The sequence below is a fragment of the Alligator mississippiensis genome, chromosome 3 (assembly GCF_030867095.1).
Source record: "Alligator mississippiensis isolate rAllMis1 chromosome 3, rAllMis1, whole genome shotgun sequence".
NCBI lineage: Eukaryota > Metazoa > Chordata > Crocodylia > Alligatoridae > Alligator > Alligator mississippiensis.
Window position 1 is genome coordinate 40,384,738 of NC_081826.1, and position 20,902 is coordinate 40,405,639.

General features: G+C 43.2%; 1 protein-coding gene across 1 annotated transcript; it reads right to left on the minus strand.

Moving 5' to 3' along the window:
• Positions 1–4,116: 4,116 nt before the first annotated feature.
• On the minus strand, positions 4,117–10,555 carry KCNS2 (potassium voltage-gated channel modifier subfamily S member 2). Its single transcript, XM_059723851.1, has 2 exons — positions 10,435–10,555; positions 4,117–10,240 (listed from the first exon to the last, which is right to left on the minus strand). The coding sequence occupies exon 2, from the start codon at positions 10,204–10,206 to the stop codon at positions 8,773–8,775; it is 1,434 nt and encodes a 477-aa protein (XP_059579834.1). The 5' UTR covers positions 10,207–10,240; positions 10,435–10,555; the 3' UTR covers positions 4,117–8,772.
• Between the last annotated feature and the right edge of the window lie 10,347 nt (positions 10,556–20,902).

Consider the following 20,902-nt stretch of genomic DNA (forward strand, 5'->3'; position numbering starts at 1 on the left):
GCAGGTACCAATGCCTGTTATCAGGCATGTACATACAGGTCTTTCTACCAGTAAGAATTTTGGAGAAATTTTTACCAGTAGAAAAATAGCCTGGGAGCTGGAGCCGACATGTGTTCCAAGGGCCAATCTTGCCCTTATGTGGGTCCATTATTTAACAGCCTGTCTTCTGTTCTGCCTGCGAAGTGGGCAGGCTGTCAACTGGCAGCTGGACACTGCTGAAAATCAGCAGCTGCCCCAGACAGCCTAGGGAAGGTTCCAGCACTGGGAGATGTCCCCACATGTCACCAATCAGCTGATTGGTGGCACGTGGTGGGAAGGGGATATTCTCCCATGGTGGGAACTCTCCTATTTACTGTTACAAGAGAAATAGTCCCTTCTGCCTGGCTTATCCTTCACTGCTACAGGTTGACCCAGAGCAGTGTGGGGCAAGGCTCTGGGTTCTGTCTTCCAGGAGGGTTGCTGCTGCAAAAGAATGCCACCTCCTACCACCAATCAGCTAATTAGTGGTGCAGGGGGCAGGGTGCATTTTCTCAGCTGGGGAAACCCCCATTCCTGGAAAATTCTCCTCTCACCATGCTGCTGATTGGGGAGGGGGAGGGAGGGGAGTTATTTTTCAGGGCAGGATCTCAGCATGGCTCTCTAACAGCTCATCCTTTGGCAGACTATCAGGGAGCTAGTGCCCTCCTACTCTCTCCCTTGGAGAGAAGGAGGGAGAACAGAGGACTCTGGGATATTGGGTGTCCTCACACCCAAGTAGTGGTATCATTAGGGCAGGATGACCAAGCAGCCACAGCTGTAGTGGCATGAGGAAAAAAAATGACTGCTGCTGCAGCTGCACAATCACGCTTGCAGAGCAGCAGCAACCAGAAATCACTGTTGTCCCTGTATGTAGCATCTGCCCTGGGCGCTTGGCTGTATCGTTACATCTGCACCCAAGAGAAATGTACGGGCATTCAAGTTAGATTGTGAGGAGGGAAATAGTTCTTGTGGAAGTGCCAAGCAAGCCAACATTTTCATTTTCAATAGCTTTTCCATAGCTTTTACAGTGAAATGGAGAAAGACTGCTGTCTCCTCAAAGGAGATCTATTAGACACCTCTGATATTTATCAGCTCTTCTAAAATTACCTGTTTGCAGATAAAGGGGGCATTGATTATCTGTCAAAGGATGTGCCTGATTTACTCTATATTCCAGGTATGTCTGTACTGGTCTCACGTTCGGAAATTAGTTGAGAAAACCACATGCATTCTAAAACAGCTGTCACATATCATCCCAGAGATGTCTTCTATCACCAGTCATGTTGATTGGTTTGAATATGGTATTGTTACTCCGTTATGATTTTCAAACCCCAGGACCTAACTCCAGTCAGGGAGTGGGGTGAAGCAAAGAAATCATTATTATCTAATAAAGGCGTTTTACCTGTAGGCAAAATATCTCTTGGGGTTCTGATGGATGAGACTGCCTCCAGAGGCAGCGCCTACATATCCTTTCATGTTGTGTAGTTTGCCTACATTCAGTGCTACCCTGGAGCTGTCATCTCCATCAGATTGTCAAGCACTGGTAATGCTCACCTAGTTATTGTGCTTGGGAAACACAAGGGCTAGGACTGTGGCCACCCTTGGCAAAGGACTACAAGTGTATATACAAGAAAGGCTCCAAGCAACCCAACTTTGCCAGTGCAAAGCAGACAGTAACTTGGCCCATAAATATGTAGTAGCTGAAAAGGTGCTTTATGGATATAAGGTGATAACACTGCTGCACTAATTGGCAAGCTGAGACATGGAAGAAGCAAACTAAAAAGTTGTTTAGTTAAGAGAATGCAGAAAGGATGGATTAAATAGGGACCAATTGGGGAATGATTTTCCTGCTCTTGCTGTAGGCACTGCTAATGCTGCAGGCAGCCTCATATATGATTGAGGACATCTCATGTTATTTAAGGCTTTCATGCTATTTTAATGTCTACACTTTGGTTTCTGTGATGAAGGCCACTCCTGGTCATTTCAGGTTTATGAAGTAAGGAAGGAATCATTTAAGGAAAGAAAAGTAGAGAGCCATGCTTTGTTACAGGGAAGAGATGTGCACCATAAAGCATGTAAGATGGAGTTTTACAAACATGACCTTAACAGACCACAGTCATTTTTATGCATTGTCTTTTTATGTCTTTGTACAGAACTTGGCACAATAGGATCATGGTCTTGGGCACTACTACAAGTACAAATAAACAATCATTATAATGATTCATTAGGCTAGAAAATGCTTTAGGAAATCTCAGTTCAAGACTATAATTTGTGAACAAAGATATAGTGGGAGTTTCAAACGTGCTTAAATGACTTAGAAGCACAAGTTCCATCAAAAGTCAGTGGGACTTATGTGCCTAAACTTGAGTTCTTAAATTTCTGCCAATAATCATTCTTCATCTAAACCCAAACAGCATCTTTTCCATCCTTTTATATAATGGTGACAATACAGATGAACTAAGCAGGATTAAAAGAAATGGTGTAAAATGGTGGGAGGGGGGTTGGCATGAAAACTAGAGGAGCACAGGCTAATCACAAGCAGACTGAGAAAGTCTAGTCATCTTTGAGAAATGCCTAATTGAATCTCTGACTGTCCTTTTCAAGTGTTCTTTGCATCCTTTTAATCTGGAAGCATAGTCAGTTGTTCTCTTCATGTATTATGCATGGCTGAAAGAATATACCATTTTTTTTGCATTGAGGGAGTGGAATAATTTTTTTAAAATTACACTCAACTACTGCTCAGGGGGTGACCACATGTGGATTACCCGATCATCTGACTAAGGATATGAGTTTTAGATTAACATAAAAAATCTGGCAGATCTACAGCAGACCTTGTCCAGTGTTAGAGTAACTTATTCCTATTAGTTTCTGGGAAGGGTCTGTAGAGGAGACAACAACCTATAGGTAAAGTAGGCAAAAATGTATAAGAGGCTGACATTGTTCTACCCTTTTGTGACAACTGAAGTTGCAAATTAGCCTTCTGGCTTCTTTTATCCAGATCTATGTATTTATTGAAATGAAGACAGACATGGTCTTCAAGGTCCAAAGGGAGATGTAAAACCAAGTAAACTTCTGCTCTGTCTAGTGGCAACAGGTCATTTTGAGGTTTAACATCTGTGCTAATTCCTCTTCCTGTGTGCATGTGTGAGATAAGTGCAATTAAATGGCATTTGCTGCAAAAAGTTGATTTAATTGCCTGTGGAAGTCACTTTGACACAGTTCAATTGAAAGATACTTCTGCATGGGAACATTATTATATGACCTAGCTGTGGACAGCTGGAAGGAGGAAGCAGTATGCCAAATTAATCTCTGAGGCAACTTCACTGGGAGTCAGGTGGTTAAATGAGAAATGAACAGAAAATAATACAATGGAAAAGGGTAGTTCTGGCACAACACCTCTGCCAGGAATATGGGTGATGACTGAAAGTGGAATGTTATTAGAAAGTACTGTCAAAGGTATATTAAACTCAGGAATATGGTGATAGGAAGCATATAACCAACCCAGCAAGAGCAATTACTTGAGAGGTATTCTACTACTTATACGTACACAGCTGGGGCCTCTAAGGAAAGGGTTTGTTTAGGAGTAGATGAAAGGTCATGTTGGATTGATTTAGCATTTAGGAGCATTACAGGTATTTTGCTTAGTCCCTAATCTACTAAATAGAAAACAAGAGTTTTGTGCCATCTGTTTCACTTAAAAATGTGTCCTTTTCCAATTAAAGACATTTATAGACAGATAGTCTGATGTAAAGTTTTAAAAAAAGAAAACTATCTTTAGAAGGAGATCTAGGCTTCTCTTCAGTTATGCTAATATATGTTTGGAATGCCCTGCAGTTTAGAACAAATTTTAATTCCTTGTTTAAATGTAAATAATATTTTAACTTTTAATTTGTATGATGTGGCATAGGATTGAATTACTGTGCATCAATGTGATTGTACACCGCTGGGACCTGCTATGATGTTAGCCTTAATAAAACCCTGTACAATGGCATGAAAATACAATAGGTGTTAAAACTGAAGCACTAAACACGGAGTTCTTAGTTTGAAGCTTACAGATGGGAAATAGATTATGCTGTAATATACAAGAAAGACAAAGGCTGCTTTCAAAATCGATAATTTACAATCTGCATAGGGGAGAATTAGCTATTGACTAAAATAAATGAATAATAAAACAAATGTAAATACAAAACTAAACCAAAAAGAATTGATTAGTTACAAGCTATCAATAAATCATACATGCCAAGAAGCCTATATAACACATTGCTCCTCAGTGACATCCCTAGATCTCCATAATCCATAATACTCCATAGATCTCAGTTCATATTTGTAGCAGAAATCAGAATTCTGTAAAAAGTTTAATCCCTCTAGCAAAGCAGGGGCAGTTTGAAATATTAACAAAATGCACATTTAACCACTTCAAATCTTTTAGTATACAGAGGATAATAGCAACTTTTCCCCGGGTTTCCTCTGATGTCAGAAATGTGCCCTTTACAAAGTAGAGGGAAGTCATGCTGAGCAGGATACTCTTCATTAGGCTGCACCTGCATAGAAAACATTCCTTCCTGACCGTGGTAATTTCAAGTCCAGAGCATAAGAGAATGCTATCAATTATACCTCTCACCCTTAACTCAGGACCTAATCTTTCATTAACTCTCTCAAATGAACAAACTGGTTTTCTAAAACAATCTGATGGGATACTGACTGGTAAAAAACCCAAAAAACAAAAAAACCCAAGTCTCTTCCTGCCTTCATTACAGCATTAAGGCCAGTCCCATAAGATGAAAAGTTTTTCCTTCTAAATACGGAGTATTTTTCTTTAACTTCTATTTAAGCTAATTGAAGATAGGGGTGCTTGGTACTTTACTGAATTGGGCTCTGAAATAGCTACCTCATGAAATAGTGAGTAACATATCTCATTCTTCCCTACAGGTACATATTTTCAGTATTGTTTAAATCAGAATTAATGGTGTTTAAGGGGTTCTGGGCTATTTTGCTTGTTCTTTTTATATACAACATGCAAGGGAGGCTTTAGCACCTTTCTTTCCTTGCATTAGTAATTAAAAATATAATGCAACATTATTTTTTACCAAGGCAAGCAACATGTTTATGACATCAGAGAAATTAATGCCAACAACTACAACCATTTGCATTTCTTAAATCATATCTTCTTCTATCTTATTCCTAGTGTCTTGGGAAAATGCCAGGTTTGGACAATTACATTCAATTTGCCTAAATATCCTCTTGTAAATAAGAAATTTGGTATTTCCTGTGCTAAACAGTGGCAATTTTCCTCCCAGAAGCTGCTGCACTTATGTGGTGAATGGAATAATTCCTTTATATAAAACATGGTTTGTAAAGTGGCTTTGAAACCTCTCAGATATGATTCAGTATGATAACGGTTTTATACAGAACTTATCTTAGTTTTTAGCATCTTTGATTGAAAGCAATTATATCAAATGCAATAATGAAATTCCTTTTAACCAGTACAATAAAAGAAGTGACTCTTTGGGGCACTTCCTTTTTTGTAATAAAATGCAATTTGGAAACATTCCATTCAATTTCTACAGAAATGACTTATTATTGGCCCCATGAATAATAAATCTAGGACACAAGATAATCTATAGGTTATTTAAATGATGCATTATAAAGTTGGGATCCAAACTATGCAATGCTAAACTAACAACAGCTGGGGGAATTTGTGACCATTTGGCAAGTCTATATTTCTGCTGAAGGAACTGGTCTAAAAATGAATATACTACTTGGGATTTTTTTTTATGGAGTTTTTAAAACTCCATAAATTCATTGTTTGTGTAACTGGCTAAATCTAGATTCTGTACAGGCCCTAACCTGGGAGAGCTAATGGAGAGAGAGAATAGTTAACCATATTGGTCTGCAGTCAGGCAAAAGGCAAGGCATATTTGCAACTTATAAACTAAATAAATCAGAGCTCTATAGCATAAGCTTCCGTGAGTTTCGGTGAGCTCAGGCTCATGAAAGTTTACACTATATACCTCCAAATTAGTTAGTGTATAAATTCTCAATCCACCCTGGCTTAGACCTGATTAAGGCCAGACTATCCCTTACATCAATTTAAGTTTGTCATGCTCTCAGGATTCAGACTACACTGTGTATAAGTAGGAATGGAAAATCTCCAACATATTTTTTTCAAGCTGCACTGATGCTGACCTGAAATGCACACAATATAGAGCTGTGCTTTACTTTGCCCTCATTTCAAAGTTTATGGTAGTTTCCAAACATCCAGTTATATACTTGGAAGGGACCACCAAACTGTGGTTTAATAGCCATTATCTAACACAGAATGTGAACTCTGTCCTCCAGAGATGTAAACCTTGGCAACACTTTTCAGATATGGCTGTCTAAATTTTGGCATCTAATATCTATCTTCATGCAGGTATGATGTTTAGACCACTGTTATTCCCCCTTGAAGTTAGAGCTATAAAGAAATGTGTGGATATTAATAAGGTTTTTTTAAAAAGAAAAAATCTAGAAATGATATAAAATCTCTCATTTTTCAGTGCATGTTTCAGAAAATTTTCTCTATGGGCAAGTTATTGTATACTAGCTTACAGCAAGATACTTGGAGGTACCCAGACTAAACAGACCATAGGTCTGGTCCACTTTGACAAAATCTGTGCCTTTATAAATACAATGGGATCCTCATATGCTCAGTGGGTGCATCTACACATACACTTTAATGCACAGTAGACTATTTTACTGTGCATTAAAGCATCACGTAACAAACAGTGACATTATGCTAATGCTCAGTAAAATAATCTGTGCATTAAGCATCACTAAAAAAACATGCAAATGTGCTACTGCGCATTAGCATAGCCTAATGTGCATTAATTTAGAACCTTACATTGGAGGAACTAAATTTAATGTGCATTAGAAAAGGCACATTAATGCATGTGTATATGCTCCCAGTATCTCTGATAGTTAGGCCATGTTGATTTATGTGACTAAATATTGAGTAAGGTACATCATTTTAAAATGACAGTTTTCGGCCTTAATGCTTTAATCCACGTCCTAATCTGTTTATTTTGAATCCATTCTCAGAAGCCCCTTTGTCTCGATAAGTGAATAGGGTGTAAATCGACTTGAAGACTAAATAGAAGCATACCACAGTTGGAACAGCAAAGGACCATTTTGCTAGCCGAATGCAGGTTGTTTGACAGCACGGTTCCTTACAATGCTATCGCTGTTTCATCTTATCAGAGAAGACATTGTCTGAAAGCTGAGAATATTTGATTGTCTGAAAGCTGAGAATTGTTACTTTGTGGAAAATCTCTGAGCGCTCCTAACATTAATTTATGCAGTTCAATGGAAAATCAGATTTGCTGTCTCTTTTTTTTTAAATAAGTTTTGAAAAATACATGGTCAGCTCCTCAGCTGGTTTAAATCATTTATACCAGTTGAGGGTCTGGCCCAATGAGGACAACATTAAACATTATATGTATTTTAGTTGTAATAATTCTCCTTAAAGTAAAGACAAATGATTTTTGTAATAATTTCTAAGTAAAAATATTATACATTTCAGTTGTACCTGTTTTCAGTTGTATGCCAATCTTAAAAAAAGTCCTCCCTGATAAAATTAGATTGTATACTACATGAATATATGCCATCATTTTAATTAGTCTTCTTATGCTAGGTAAATGCCAGTTCCTAAAACACTATCTTTACCATTCACATGAGACTGTTCCCTTTAATTAGACCAGCCCAGGATTTCAAAATTGGCTTTTAAATGATAGAGGCTTCCATTTTTTTGTGCCTACCTTCAGATTCCACATGTGTGCCTTCCAGAGATGCCAGTCAACTTCTGTTGAACTCACCAGTACTTATCTCCTTGAAAAATCAAGTCTGAGATGTTTTGTTGCCCTCCCCCCCACCTCCCCCTGCCAATCAGAGGCCAGTTTGCAAATATTTCTTTGTGGGTTTTTTGCCACTGAAGGTGCATGGATGGGCTTTTCAAAAGTGCAGTTTTGGTTTAATACTGCTCCCACTGGGATAGATAGGGACATTATTACTAACATAGTGGGAAGCCAGGTTAGGTCAAAACTAAAATTTGTGAAAAGATCACCCTATAGGTCTGATTTCAAAAGAAGAACATCCACTTCTTAAAACATTTGTTCTGGAGAAAATATGAAATTTAACTGAAATGCTGCACTCAATAACCTTTACAGCAATGTGGTTAACATTAGAATTACTAGTCATAAAAAGGTGGCCATGTATTTCTATGTAAAGTATTCACAGGTGATTAAAAAATTACAGTAGTGTCAAGTGCTTTAAGATGTTCTTCAAGTTTTAAGTCTGCCTTGTGATGGCCTTTCACTGGCAACTGTACAGATTATGAAGATTGGTCATATCAGTGTAGATGAAAATGGGTTATTTCATTGTTAATTTCACCGCTATGTTCCCCCCCTGAGTAAGCTCATTTCTCTGCTCACACAAGGGCTTCTAAAGCAAATACACAAAGTAACAAATTAACACTGCACCACTAGCACTAGTGTCATGGACACAATAACCATTCTATAGAAAAATGAGCATTTAGTTTCTATGCAACAGGATGGAAATGTGCAAATTGTCAGTTGGTAACTAAATTTCATTTTGCTCAGCAGCACAAAGTTAGTGCAGTGTCACTGATACTATCCCACAGGAAAAGAACTACAATTAGGAAAACTACAATTTATAAACACAGCTCTTGAAATATATCATGCAAATTATTGTCTGAACTGCACACTAATGCAGAGAATCATTGAGACTTAGTTCACTGGGAGTGCTCCTGCTCATATTGGTAAGACTGGCCATAAGGGATTTTACTTTATAGGCATAGTAGTCCCTTAAATTGACTGATGGAACCTCTTTCATTCCATCATCAAAATCACAGCTCCTCATGGCACTTTCTAGCTGCTTCTGACGCCTATAGAAGTGAGAGAATTTATTGAAGATGAGAGTTATAGGAAGCACTACCACCAGGATGCCAGCTAGGATGCATGCAGATGCTGTCAATTTGCCAGCAGTGGTCCCTGGGACAATATCTCCATAGCCAACTGTGGTCATGCTAACTGTAGCCCACCACCAGCAAGCAGGGATGGTGGCCAAACCCTCGTTTTCTTCTTTTTCAATGGTGTAAGCTACTACCGAGAAGATAGAAATCCCAACAGAGAGGTAAAGTAAGAGAAGTCCTACCTCTCTATAGCTATACTTTAAGGTGGCTCCAAGAGACCTAAGGCCAGTCGAATGTCTAGCAAGTTTTAAGATCCGAAAGATCCTCATAAGCCTCAGGACTTGGGCTACTCTCCCTAAATTTGCTAATGCCGGGCTACTTTCCACAACCAAGTTAACAATCAAGGTAATGTAAAATGGGAGGATGGACATGAGGTCAATCAGATTTAGTGCATGCTTGAAAAACTTGAAGAAGTCAGGAGCCACCGCAAACCTGGCCACCAGCTCAAAGGTGAACCATGCAATCCCAAAATGTTCCACGATTTCAAATCGGGAATCTTCCTCCGAATTCCCACTGCTGTCGACAATCTGAAAGTCTGGAAGGCTGTTCAGGCACATGGTCACAATGGAGCCGAGAACAACCACTATGGAAAGGATGCTGAATATTCGGCTCAAGACGGAGTAGCCAGGGTTGTCCAAAGCCAGCCAGAGCTGCCTCCGGATGTTTCCAAAGGGCTGCCTGTCAAACTTGGAGGCATCGTTGTAGAAGGCCAAGATCTCATCGAAGGAAGAGGTGGTGCTTTCCTGCTCGCTTTGATCTTCCCATTTCTCTTGATCGGGCTCCATCTTCCTGCCGTGGTAGCTGTAGCTGCAGCACGAGTCGATGAAGAATTCATTGATCCCCCAGTACTCGATCTCCTGGCTGAAGGAAAACACGCAGAGCTCGCCCATGACGTGCAGCTTGCCCGTGTTGTAGAAGTGCAACACGTAGGGGAACAGCTCGGGGTTCCTGTCGAAGTAGAACTCGTTCTTGGCATCGTCGTAATCGTCGCACAGCTCCAAGATCGACTCCCGGGAGTGGCAGCTCAGCAGCTTGCCCAGGCGCGTCTCCGGGAACCGCAGCAAGGTGTTGGAGCGCATCTTCTTCTTAAAGCCTCCCACGTTGATGCTGATCTCGCCGTCTTCCACGTTCGCCTCGGCTAAAGCCCGCAGGCTCTGCCCGGTCATAGTGAGCGGCTGGCGGGGCCCAGGGCACCGGCACCTGGAGCGGGAGCAGACCAGGCGCTGTGAAGCCGCCGCTCCCCGCTCCCCCGGCAGCGCCGCGCGGAGCTTCCCGGCAGCCGCCCCCTCCCCCCGCTCCTTTGTTTCCCGCTTGGGCTCCGTCCTCCCACGTGCCGCTGCCGGGGCTGCCCCGGGGCGGCCCCGCGCCGCCCCGCCCCGCGCCGCGCCCGCTACCTGCTGCCTCAGCCGCCGCGCAGCGCCCCGCCGCGCCTCCCCGGCATCGCGCTGGCCGCCGGCGGGCGCGGGGGTGTCCGGCGGGGCCGCCGCGCCGTGGTGCTGAAGGGACAGCGCCGCCCCGCGCGCCTCAGCCCCGCGCCGCCGCGCCCGCACACGCGCTCGTCATGGCGACCACCGCCGGCCCCCGCCCCGCCCCGCCCCGCCCCGCCCCGCACACGCGGGGAGCGCGCCAGCCCACCCCGCCCCGGCCGCGGGGGTCGCACCGCACGTGTCGGCGGGAGGGCAGGGCAGGGCAGGGCAGGGCGGGAGCGGCCGGGCTCGCCTCCGCCCCCAGAAACGGGCTCGCTCCCAAACTTAGCGCCCCGCGGGCGTGTGCCTGCCCTTCCTCCCCGCCGGCCCCCTCGCAGCCCGGGCAGAGCAGGGACCCTCTGCGTACTGCGGTCAGTGGGCAGGCGCAGGCGCCCCTGGGGCCCTCCCGGCCCTCTCCAAGTGCCCATGTGCTCACGCTCACCGGCAGGTCTGGGGGCCCGGACCCCCCCTCCCCCTCCCCATGTAGAAGAGACCAGGAACAGGAGCTGCTGTAGAGGCACCTTCAAGCAGCTGGCACCTGGCAGGGGAGATGCCATGATCAGCACCACAGTGGACGTGCTGTCAGTCCAGGTGGCTTTGCTGCACCTGGAAAGGGAGCTCCCCTCCTCCCTCACCTTGAATGGCTTTGTGTAGCTGAGGGTGGAGATGTCTATACTGTAGCCCCCCAGTGGAAGATCTCAGTGGCTCCCTTTATCTTATGGAGATGGGGGATTTCTTCCTAGTTTGCTCCTTTGGCCTCCTGGCTAATGAGAGCCAGAGACAAATGGCTTGGCTGAGGGCAAGTGAGACTTGGGGCATCCGAACCCCAAGACCTCCAACTTGGGGCTTGCACGTGGGATGTGTGCCATGGATTTGGGAGTATCAGAAGCCCCCCGCTGAAGTCTGGGAAGTAAGATCCTCACTGGTGATAACACCTCATGGACCTGAACTACTCAGCTCTGCTCAGTGGTTGGAATTTGGAACTGATTTGACTAATTTGGGCCCAGACATGAAATTTAAAACAAAAGCAGCAAGCTGGTGTTGGAAGGAGTCCTGAGGCTCAGGTGAAATGGAAGGTGCTCTTTGGCATGCTTCTTTCCCAGGTCATTTGTATCTTTGCGCTGTCCTTTCTTCACTCATGCCTGGCGGACCCTTCCTCATTGCAAAGGGACAGAACATTTTTCTGTGCCTCTGCAGCTCCACTGAGGGGCATTGGATGCAGATTTCTGTATGGGCTTCCTTGAAACGAACAAAATGGTGCTTTGGGAAGAACATGCACCTTCCTGTGGATGATATTTAGGGAGTCAGTGCTCACTTCCCTGTCTCATGCAGTAAACCAGCAAATTGCCTGTTTACAAGACGTCCCCTAGCTAAGAGGTAAAGTGCCACCTCATCGCCAAAGAGGATAGAGCTGGCAGCAGAGCCAGGCACAGCACCGCTGGCATAAGCACTCAGCTGCTCACCTGTGTTCCCCTCCATGATGCATCTATGGGCTATACTGTGCATGTGCACATGTCCTCTGTCTACTACACCTTACTACCAACACCACGGCCTTCTGCAACACTTTTGCATGCATCTATATTCAAAGCTCTTCTGCAGTCTGTACTTCCTGTTCCAATGCCCAGCTGCTGAGGGCAAACTCTGAAGTCACCAGAAGTGTACTGATGTGTGCGTGCTCTGGTGGCTTGCTGTGTGTCGTCAGAGCTTCTGCCAGCAAAACCAAGTAAGCATAGACAAGACCTTTGTGTGTACAGGCTACATCCTGTGAGGAAGACCTGCAGACCTTTCAGGCACATGCTTAGCTCTCACAAAGGAGCCACTAAAGTGCACAGTCACTTTGTATACATGAACACAGAAGACCACAAGAATCCTTGGGCTTATATTTAAGCATATTTTTAGGTGCTTTGCTGAACGGAGGTCAGTGTGCTGAGGCCGCTGCAAAATGGCTCCCTTCCACTGCTCACCTCTTTCAGTGTCTCTCTTGTCTGTCTTGCCTTCTTTTACCGGCTCTGACCATCTCACTGTCTCCCTTTCTCTCTTCTCCCTCCTCTGCAGCACTGTCTCACATTCCTTTTATGTGTGGAAGGGGTCTGCCTTTCCCACTCTCTCTCCTTGGCTTCTCCCCATGCTCTTTCTGGGTCCCAGATAAAGATACCCATTCTCCCTGGTGGCACCTGGCTTTCCAACTTGGTTCATTTCACATTCGACAGAGTCTTATGTTGAATGTGAAATGAATGACGCTGAATTATTCATGCCAATCTGTCCTGAGCGTCAGGGAAAGTACTGTTGCCATTCAACTCAAGTTTTCACCTTTTATTTTCTCTCCTGGCTAGGAGTGCACAGCAAGCAGGCAGCAGGCATTAACTATATAGAGTACTCTCTGCACAGAATTTGGGTACAGGTAACATTCAAAAGGCAGCTCCACCTTCCACTTATTATTGGAGCACATTTGTTTTTACATTAGGGTGGTAGTAGCACTAACATTAATGTTGAAATGACTATTCAATAGCTGTTGAGACAAAACCCTGGGGGCTTGGGTTGGCTCTCAGAGCTGCACCCCAGATTTGTGTAACTTTACTGGTCCTCCTACTCTACTGAATTTGTATGCTCAGGTTATTAATTTGCCCAGAAATCACAATTTACCACAGGCATTTCAGTCAAATAACAGGAAAAAACAACAAAAGGGCTTATTACATGGAACGAAAAAGTGATCACATGCTTTGACAACAGAATATGATAAAACAAAACTGTTGGACTCCCCTTTAGCCCTCGTAACACTTCTAGGAAAATCCCTTGGGGGGTCAACCTCCCCTCAGTCACAGCTAGCTCCCTCCACCAGGGACCTTTAGTTCACCACTTCTCACAGGGAACCATCTCCTAAACATCACTCCCTCTAAAACATGCCACACAGCCCCCCCTGCCACTTGGAACCAGGGAATCCTCTCCAGTATCTCTGCCTGTAGCTCCATGACAGCTGTACAGATGGGAGATCCTTAGGATAACTAGTAATTATCCATTTCTTCTAGCACAAGGGAGGACAACAGTTTGATTGCATGACTGGGTGCCATGACCTGTGAAGCACTAAGCCCAGGACTGACCTCAATTTCTCTTGCAATATTATTTATGTAGTTAGTAGACTTACAAGCTGCCCCCTCCCCCAAAATAATTTATAAAATAGAACAAAATATTAAAATAAGATTGTGTACCAAAACAAATGGCCCCCATAAAGATATGATACCTCCTGGGAATGCGGTGAGGAATAACAAGGCAATGTTGGTGGAGCTGTCAGAAGCAATAGGCTCCCTATGTGAGATGAGTGTTATTCTGCATGCTTACTTGAGGTCTGAAATACATAAACACATTTCTAATATATTTGTATGGATAAAAATATAATTGTTATAGTATTTTTCCCATTATTTTTCAAACATGGCATTCCTCCCTAATATTCTTATATGTTATGCATTCCAATTTTAAGGATTTTGGAAGAGAACTGATTTGAGGAAGGAAACTGTAGGAGTTTAAAGTGACACCCCATTGACTACAGGGTCTAAAGTAAAAATGTGGCATGTCACTTTTCACTCTATTTTCATTATTCCTACAGTCAATACTGATCTATGGATTGGGACAATGTTTTGGAGCTGTCTTCTCTATCTAGCTAAGAAGACATACTACATACATCATCAAGACCAAATCATTTTGCAAAATTTCTATGTGCTAATCTAAATAATCATTGTTTTGGAAAGGTGCTATATTTTTAGAGAAGCGGACTAAGGTTGCTTGCATATTCATGCTGGGAAACATCTCCCTTCTTTCTCTGGAGAAGTAGCTGATTCACTGAATTAATGTCCTGGAATACTTACTTCATGTTGCCCAAAAAAGTCTAAAGCCATCACACTACTGTTGCCTTATTCAATATTGTGTATTTATCATTGTGTGCACTAGGAAAAATAGGTAAAAATGTTGTTTTTTTTCTAATTACAATACAGTATCAGCAATTCCTAGACTTTAAAGCCAAAAGAGGCCATCAGATCATCTATCATGACATCTTTTCATCATTGGCCCATAGAATTTCGACCTAATGTCCCTGCATTGGGTGTGATAGTAGAGCAATTAAAGTGTCTCACTATCTCTTTGGAATCATGAGTTGCCTCCAGTGACACAGCTGTGCCAGTTCCTTTGGGTAAGAGAGTCAAAAGCAGATAAATGGCATGCTAGTCACGTCATTCTCTTCTATGCCATTGGGGTACAGCAACCGAGATGCCTTTACCATACTAACCTTGATGAACTGCTTGGCTTGACTGGACCCTTGAACTTGACCCTGTAGTGAGCTCAGTAACTTCTAAAGGATATCTTCCAGAAAGGCATCTTGTCTTGATGTGAAGCTATCGAGGGAGTTCAGTACATCCCTTGCTAGTCTGGTTAATTACTTTCTCAGTTAAAAAGCAGTGCCTTGTTTCAAATTTGAATTTGTCTGGCTTCAGTCTCCAGTCACTGGTACCTGTTTTGACCTTCTCTGATATTAGATTTCTTTAGTACCTGATATTGTCTCCCTGGGAAAGTACTTGTATATCAAGCCATCTCTCAATATTCTATTTGATGGGTCAAACAGATTGAACAATAAGTCTCTCACAGTAAACTGTTTTCTCCAGACCTTGAAATTTTTTGTGGGTCTTTTTTGTACCTTCTCCAATTTTTAAACATTGAATTGGGCAGAATATTCCATTACTGATCTCACCAATGAGGTAAAAATCACTCCTCTACTCCCATTCACTACTCTGCCTAAACATCCAAGAATGCATTAGCTCTTCTAGGCACAGTGATGAAGTGGGAGTTGTTCATCCACTTGGATTCCTAAATGCTCTTTCAGGTCAAAGCTTTCAATCGTACATGTCCTCATGCTACAGGTATGCCCAGCATTCCTTGTTTCTGCCTGTATAACACTCTATTTGACTGTCTTAAAACATTTTGTTTGAAATGGCTCAGGTTACCAAACAACACAGATCGTTCCGAAGGGCTTCCCTGCCCTCGTTAAATCTGCAAATTGTATCACAGTAGATTTCGTATTTACTTTCATATAATTGAAAAAATGTTGAATAACATGCAGCCTAATACTGGTCCTTCTTCAACCCTAAAAGAAATATTCTCCATTGACAACCACTTTTTGGATGACAGCTCTCATTTAATGTGTTTATGTCAGAGGCGGGCAATTATTTCAGGTGGAGGGCCGCTTACCAAACTTTGGCAAGCTGTCAAGGGCTGCATGGGTAGCCCAGCCCCTTGACAGGGGCCCCTCCCCCTGGTTGCCATCTTGGGACTGGAAGTCCCGCCCCCTAACCCCCAACCTTTGCCACCAGAAGTCCCTCCCCTTGCCCCCAGAAATACTCCTTTCAGCAAAGGGTTTTGCCATCTCAGAACCATAACTCAGAAAAATACCAAATTATATTCTAAAAATTGAACATCTACAACATTTATTAATTTGATTTCAAAAAATATTTTTGTCCTGACTTACATGTGTTTGCATAGTGTACACAGAGGTGATTGCACAATAGCTTAAAATGAAGTCTTACTCTTGTATACTTTGGGGGCATGAGGGGGTGGAGATAGGTATGTAGGAGGCTGTGGGTGTGTGGGTATGTGGGTAGGGGTTTTGTTGGGGGGATGAATAGGTGTGTGGGGTGTGGAGTGTAGGGTGAGGGAGCATGTGGGTGTGTGTGGATACATGGTGTGTGGGTGTGTATGAGGTTTGTGGGGGATTGTGTGTGGGAGGAGGGTGGCTGGGGTGTGTGAGGAGGTGGGGGTGTCTGCATGTATGGGAGTGCAATTGGGGGTGTGGGTACGTGTGTATGGTGGGATGTGCTTGTGAGACTCACCCTATTAACACACACGTACATATACACACATTCTCCCTCTCCCTCCCTCCCTCCCTCATTGTACACACACACACACACACACACACACACACACACACACACTTTCTTTCTCTCTCTCTCTCTCTCTTTCCCTCACTGCTTTCTCTGTCTCTCTGTCCCCCTACCTCACTGCATGCACACACACACACACACACACACACACACCCCTCCCATTCCTGGCTCTGGGGTACCAGTGCAGGCCCTGTTCTCCTGTGATACAGCCTGGGGCCACTTGGTGCTGGAGCAGGCATGCAGGGAAGCATTGAAAGAGGCCGCAGGCAGAGGCTTCTGGTTGGGGGGGCGGGGTAGGAGGGGGCTGGGGGTGGGACAGGGCTGGGCCGGCCTTGGTCCTAGCTAGCTTCCCCTGGGTCCTACTGCTCCTAGCTCCTGTCATCTTTGACAGGCAGTGAGGAGCAGATAAATATTAATTTTCTAAACTTTTTAGGTGCCCCACAGGCCAGATAGAATGGCTTGGTGGGCTGGATTCAGTCTGCAGGCCGTATTTTGCCCACCCTTGGTTTATATACATTATATCTCTACAATTACTTTTATTAACCAAACTTGTGAACTCATCAAATAATTAAGTCAGGTTTGTTTGACAAGATCCATTCTTCATATAACCATGTTGACTCACTTATTTTTATCCTTTAATTTTTTATTGAATCTCATATACCTTTTTCCATAATTTTGCCTGGGATTAATGGCCAACCAGCCTCTATTTATCTAGGTCATCTTATTTATCCTTTCTGAATATTGGCATAAAATTCACACCCTTTTGCTCTTGTGGAATTTCCCAGGATTCCAATGTAATTAGAAAGTGAGCGTTAGTGAGCACAAATGTCCTTAGCTTGCTTCTTCAGTACTCTTGGGTGTAAGGCATCTTGGCTTATATCTTTAGCCAATTTTTCTTAGTTGTCCATGGCAATCCCTTGATTTGAGGCTGCTCTCTAGTGGGTCTTGAGCCGACTTAAGAATCCAGTCCTTGAACCACAGAGCTGCTACCAAATTTGCACGTCTTTTCACAGGGGAAAGTAGGCTGCAGGCTGGGATTCATCTCCTTTTCCTTCCTCTGCTCTCTCTTTTCTGCTTTGAGGACAAGACACTTTACCTGGAAATGGGCTGCTGCTTGGTTGAGATTGAGCACCATTGGAATCGATTAGCAGCCAGCTCCTCCCAGCTCTTGATGTTGATGTGTGTTTTCTTGAGGTATGCCTTAACGTATTCTCGAAGGGTTCCTCTGATTGCCATGAGATATCAGGTCACAACTAAGCTGGGAGTAGAACACTCATTTTGGAAGTTGAGAGTCGCGTATCCACACACAATGTCCAGTCCAGCCAAGTCAGTTTTGAAGCAATTTCCAAGACGAGGCACTTGCACGCCAGACCCTGTGCTGGATCTCCTCATCAGTGCTCACTTTCTGAGAGAGATGGCTACCGAGGTAAGAGAAATGCTCAGCTACTTCTAGTGTCTTTTCCTCTATGATAATTTTGGGGGGGGGGGGGGGGGTCGCAGTCATTGTATCACCAACAGTGTAGGGCAGGCTGATAGAGCATTTTATTCTTAGTAGCTGAGACTTAAAATCCTCCTTTGTCAGTAATAGACAGGAATGTTATTTGATAGCCACATCTGATAAAAATATATAATCTTGCTTCTTTTCAGATATGGAACAGGAATATGTATTGAACATATCTGCCTTTTCTACATCATTATTAACTATTTTACCACCTCCATTTAGCAATGGGTTTATATCGTTACTAGGATTTATTTTGTTCCTAATATACTTAAAAACTCTTTCTTGCCATAAGCCCTGCCAGCCACAGATTCCTATAGTTTCCTTTGTCAATCTGCTGTATTTCACAACTTTTAATTTATATTGCTTATTATCTATTTCCCTTTTTTCCATTTGTTAAATATTGCCTTTTTGTTTTGATTTATCACTGTATTTACTAGAGCCACCCATATACTATCAGTAGTAGAGCGGTGGCAGATTGTCCATAGTGCAAGGAGACATGGGGCTTTTAAAAACCTATATTAGGTTCTTAGTGGCTTTGGAAGGGCATGGAAAAGAGCTAGAAAGGAAGATGACTGTTGACTTGTCACAGCATTATTTGTTTTGGGATTTCACTTTACATGGCTATTCAGCTGCTATCTTTCACAAGCAGTAACCTAAAGTAAAGACTTGTCAATTATTAACATTAAAGTGTTTTGTTTTGTATTGTTTTGTTTTACCAAAACAGTCTTCCTCTATCCCAACAAATACAAACTCAAGCACTTGGCATTTTAATCTAGAAGTCAGAGAAGCACCGGCTTCATGGCTACATCTTTCCCACATTTTTGTCTAGGACCAAACCTACCTGATACAGTTGCAATAAACCCTCTCCCAGATTATCTAAATGCTGTAGGGAAGAGTCTCTTTTGGCTGAACAGAGATCTGATACTCTGTTTCTCCTATATTTACAGTTCTTTATTGTGGAGTTTTACTTGTGTAGAAGTAGCAGAGTGTGCTCCTTTGTCTCCTTTGAACAAAGGCTGCAGGGATTTGGCCCTGAATTTCAAAGAGCTCTAGCAGCAGCACACAGGGGCAGGGGCTGTCAGACATATGTGCAGAGGCAATCCTGTCTGTCGTGGGAATGATGCTATGTTTTAGCAGGCATTTGGAGTGTGTTGGGAAAAGGCACACTTCAGCTCTCTTGTTTTACTGGTGTTCAGTGTGCTCCTCTAATGCTGATGGCTAGCAGATGCTATAGAATGCAGGACCAAACCATAAGCTTTTCCTGGTAACAATGTCCTTTTTGGCCATACTGAACTCTCACAGAAGATGCCAAAGCAGCTGGTGCATCTTGTGTGCCATGGTAGGATGCCAATTCCTCCCTGTGGTTGCCACCATTTGCTGAATCCATTCCCAGATGCCTAATCCATAGAGCAGGGCTGTTAAGGGACAGTAATCTAAAGGCTGGGGACAAGTCCTAGACCAATGATTCTTAACCAGGGTGCTGGGGAAGCCTGGATGTCTTGAGATCCTTTCAAGGTGCCGTACAATGTTAGCACTGTTAGATATGCAAGCATGTTTTACAAGATAAACCCAGAGATTTCAAATAGGAATTTACAGTGTTGAAAACACTCTGAAGTGCTGCAGTCTTTCTGAGTTCCTTGCAACAGAAGAATTGCTCTATTATTTTTCTGTAGTCAAAAAATGAATAAAAGCTAAGAGCTGGCATTTGGTCTAGAAAGGTTGTGAACAACTCTCTTAGACCACGTTCAGTTTGAGTGGCCTTGGCAGCTACCAGTGATAGAGAAAATTATTGGTTGGGGTGGACCAGACACTTGGAGATGGCTCCCATGGGGCAACTCTCACCTGTGCGGCAAGAATAGGAGCAATTCCTACGTAGGTGCACCTGTTTGCAGTGGGGCAGTGGCTGTGTTGGACGTGATGAAGCGGAGTAGCATGGTTGACAGTGGAGCGGATCCATGAACCAGTGTCCAACATGCTGTCTGAGGTGCTGAACCAATGTGGGGGGTGAGGGGAGCAGCCTGGAGGCAAAGTGCAAGAGCTTCATGAATGTCCAATTCGTGCACTTTGGGTATCTGGGTTAGGTGCTCCAGACAAAGATCCTAAATTTCTGGACTGTCTGGGTGAAAACTGGATGGGTGACAATATTAATGCTTGCTGATGTCATGCACAATCCTGCTTTTTGTCCTGTGGTTTGGCTAACACTGGTTGTATTTTCACTTAAGTTAATATGAGCTCCTAATCCAGGTTGAGTCTCAGCTATCCACACAGAAAATCCTCTGGCCAGGGTTTGGAAATACTTTAAGGCCAGAGTAGTTTATGAAGTTGAGGGTACAGAGTAGAACTTGGGGTTTAAATGTTAGTTTAGGCTTTGGTTTATCTTAAGCTGGAGCTGCCTGCTTTGAAGTGAGTATATTGGCAAAATCACTTCAGTGCTGAGCTTTGTCTGATGTGCTTTCTTCAGTTTACCCACAAAAGGCAGATATATTCACACAGAGTTGACTGGGAGACATCTTAGCTCAAAGAACGATAGTATAGGCCTATAACACCACATGGGCCAGTTCAGAAAGTGTGGACACAGTAATGTAGGTATGGTTTTATTGTGGTATGCTAGGACCTGGGCTAGGCTAATCCAGGTGCCCATCACCCAGGTTAACTATGCAGGGAAGACATACACTCTCTTTCTTTCTCTATACCAGTACAGACAAAGGCAAAATAGGGATTTACCTAAATAAAGACTGGTAAGAAGTTCTGGGTTTGGCCTATGACCAGGTTATGGTCATTATTTCATTTTTTTTTTTTCATCCATTCAGTGCTGCAAATAAATAAGCCTAAAGTATGTGACAACACTTTACTCAAAACTGGGACATGCTATGGCCTATTTATCTTACACTTATACTTTCATCTATCTGGAAAATATTACTATAGGAAACTCCAGCTAAAACATAGAGTCCCTGGACAGATTCCCCTCTGGTAT

Coding starts and splice junctions, on each gene's coding strand:
- KCNS2 (XM_059723851.1), bottom strand. CDS start 10,206: ATGACCGGGCAGAGCCTGCGGGCTTTAGCCGAGGCGAACGTGGAAGAC.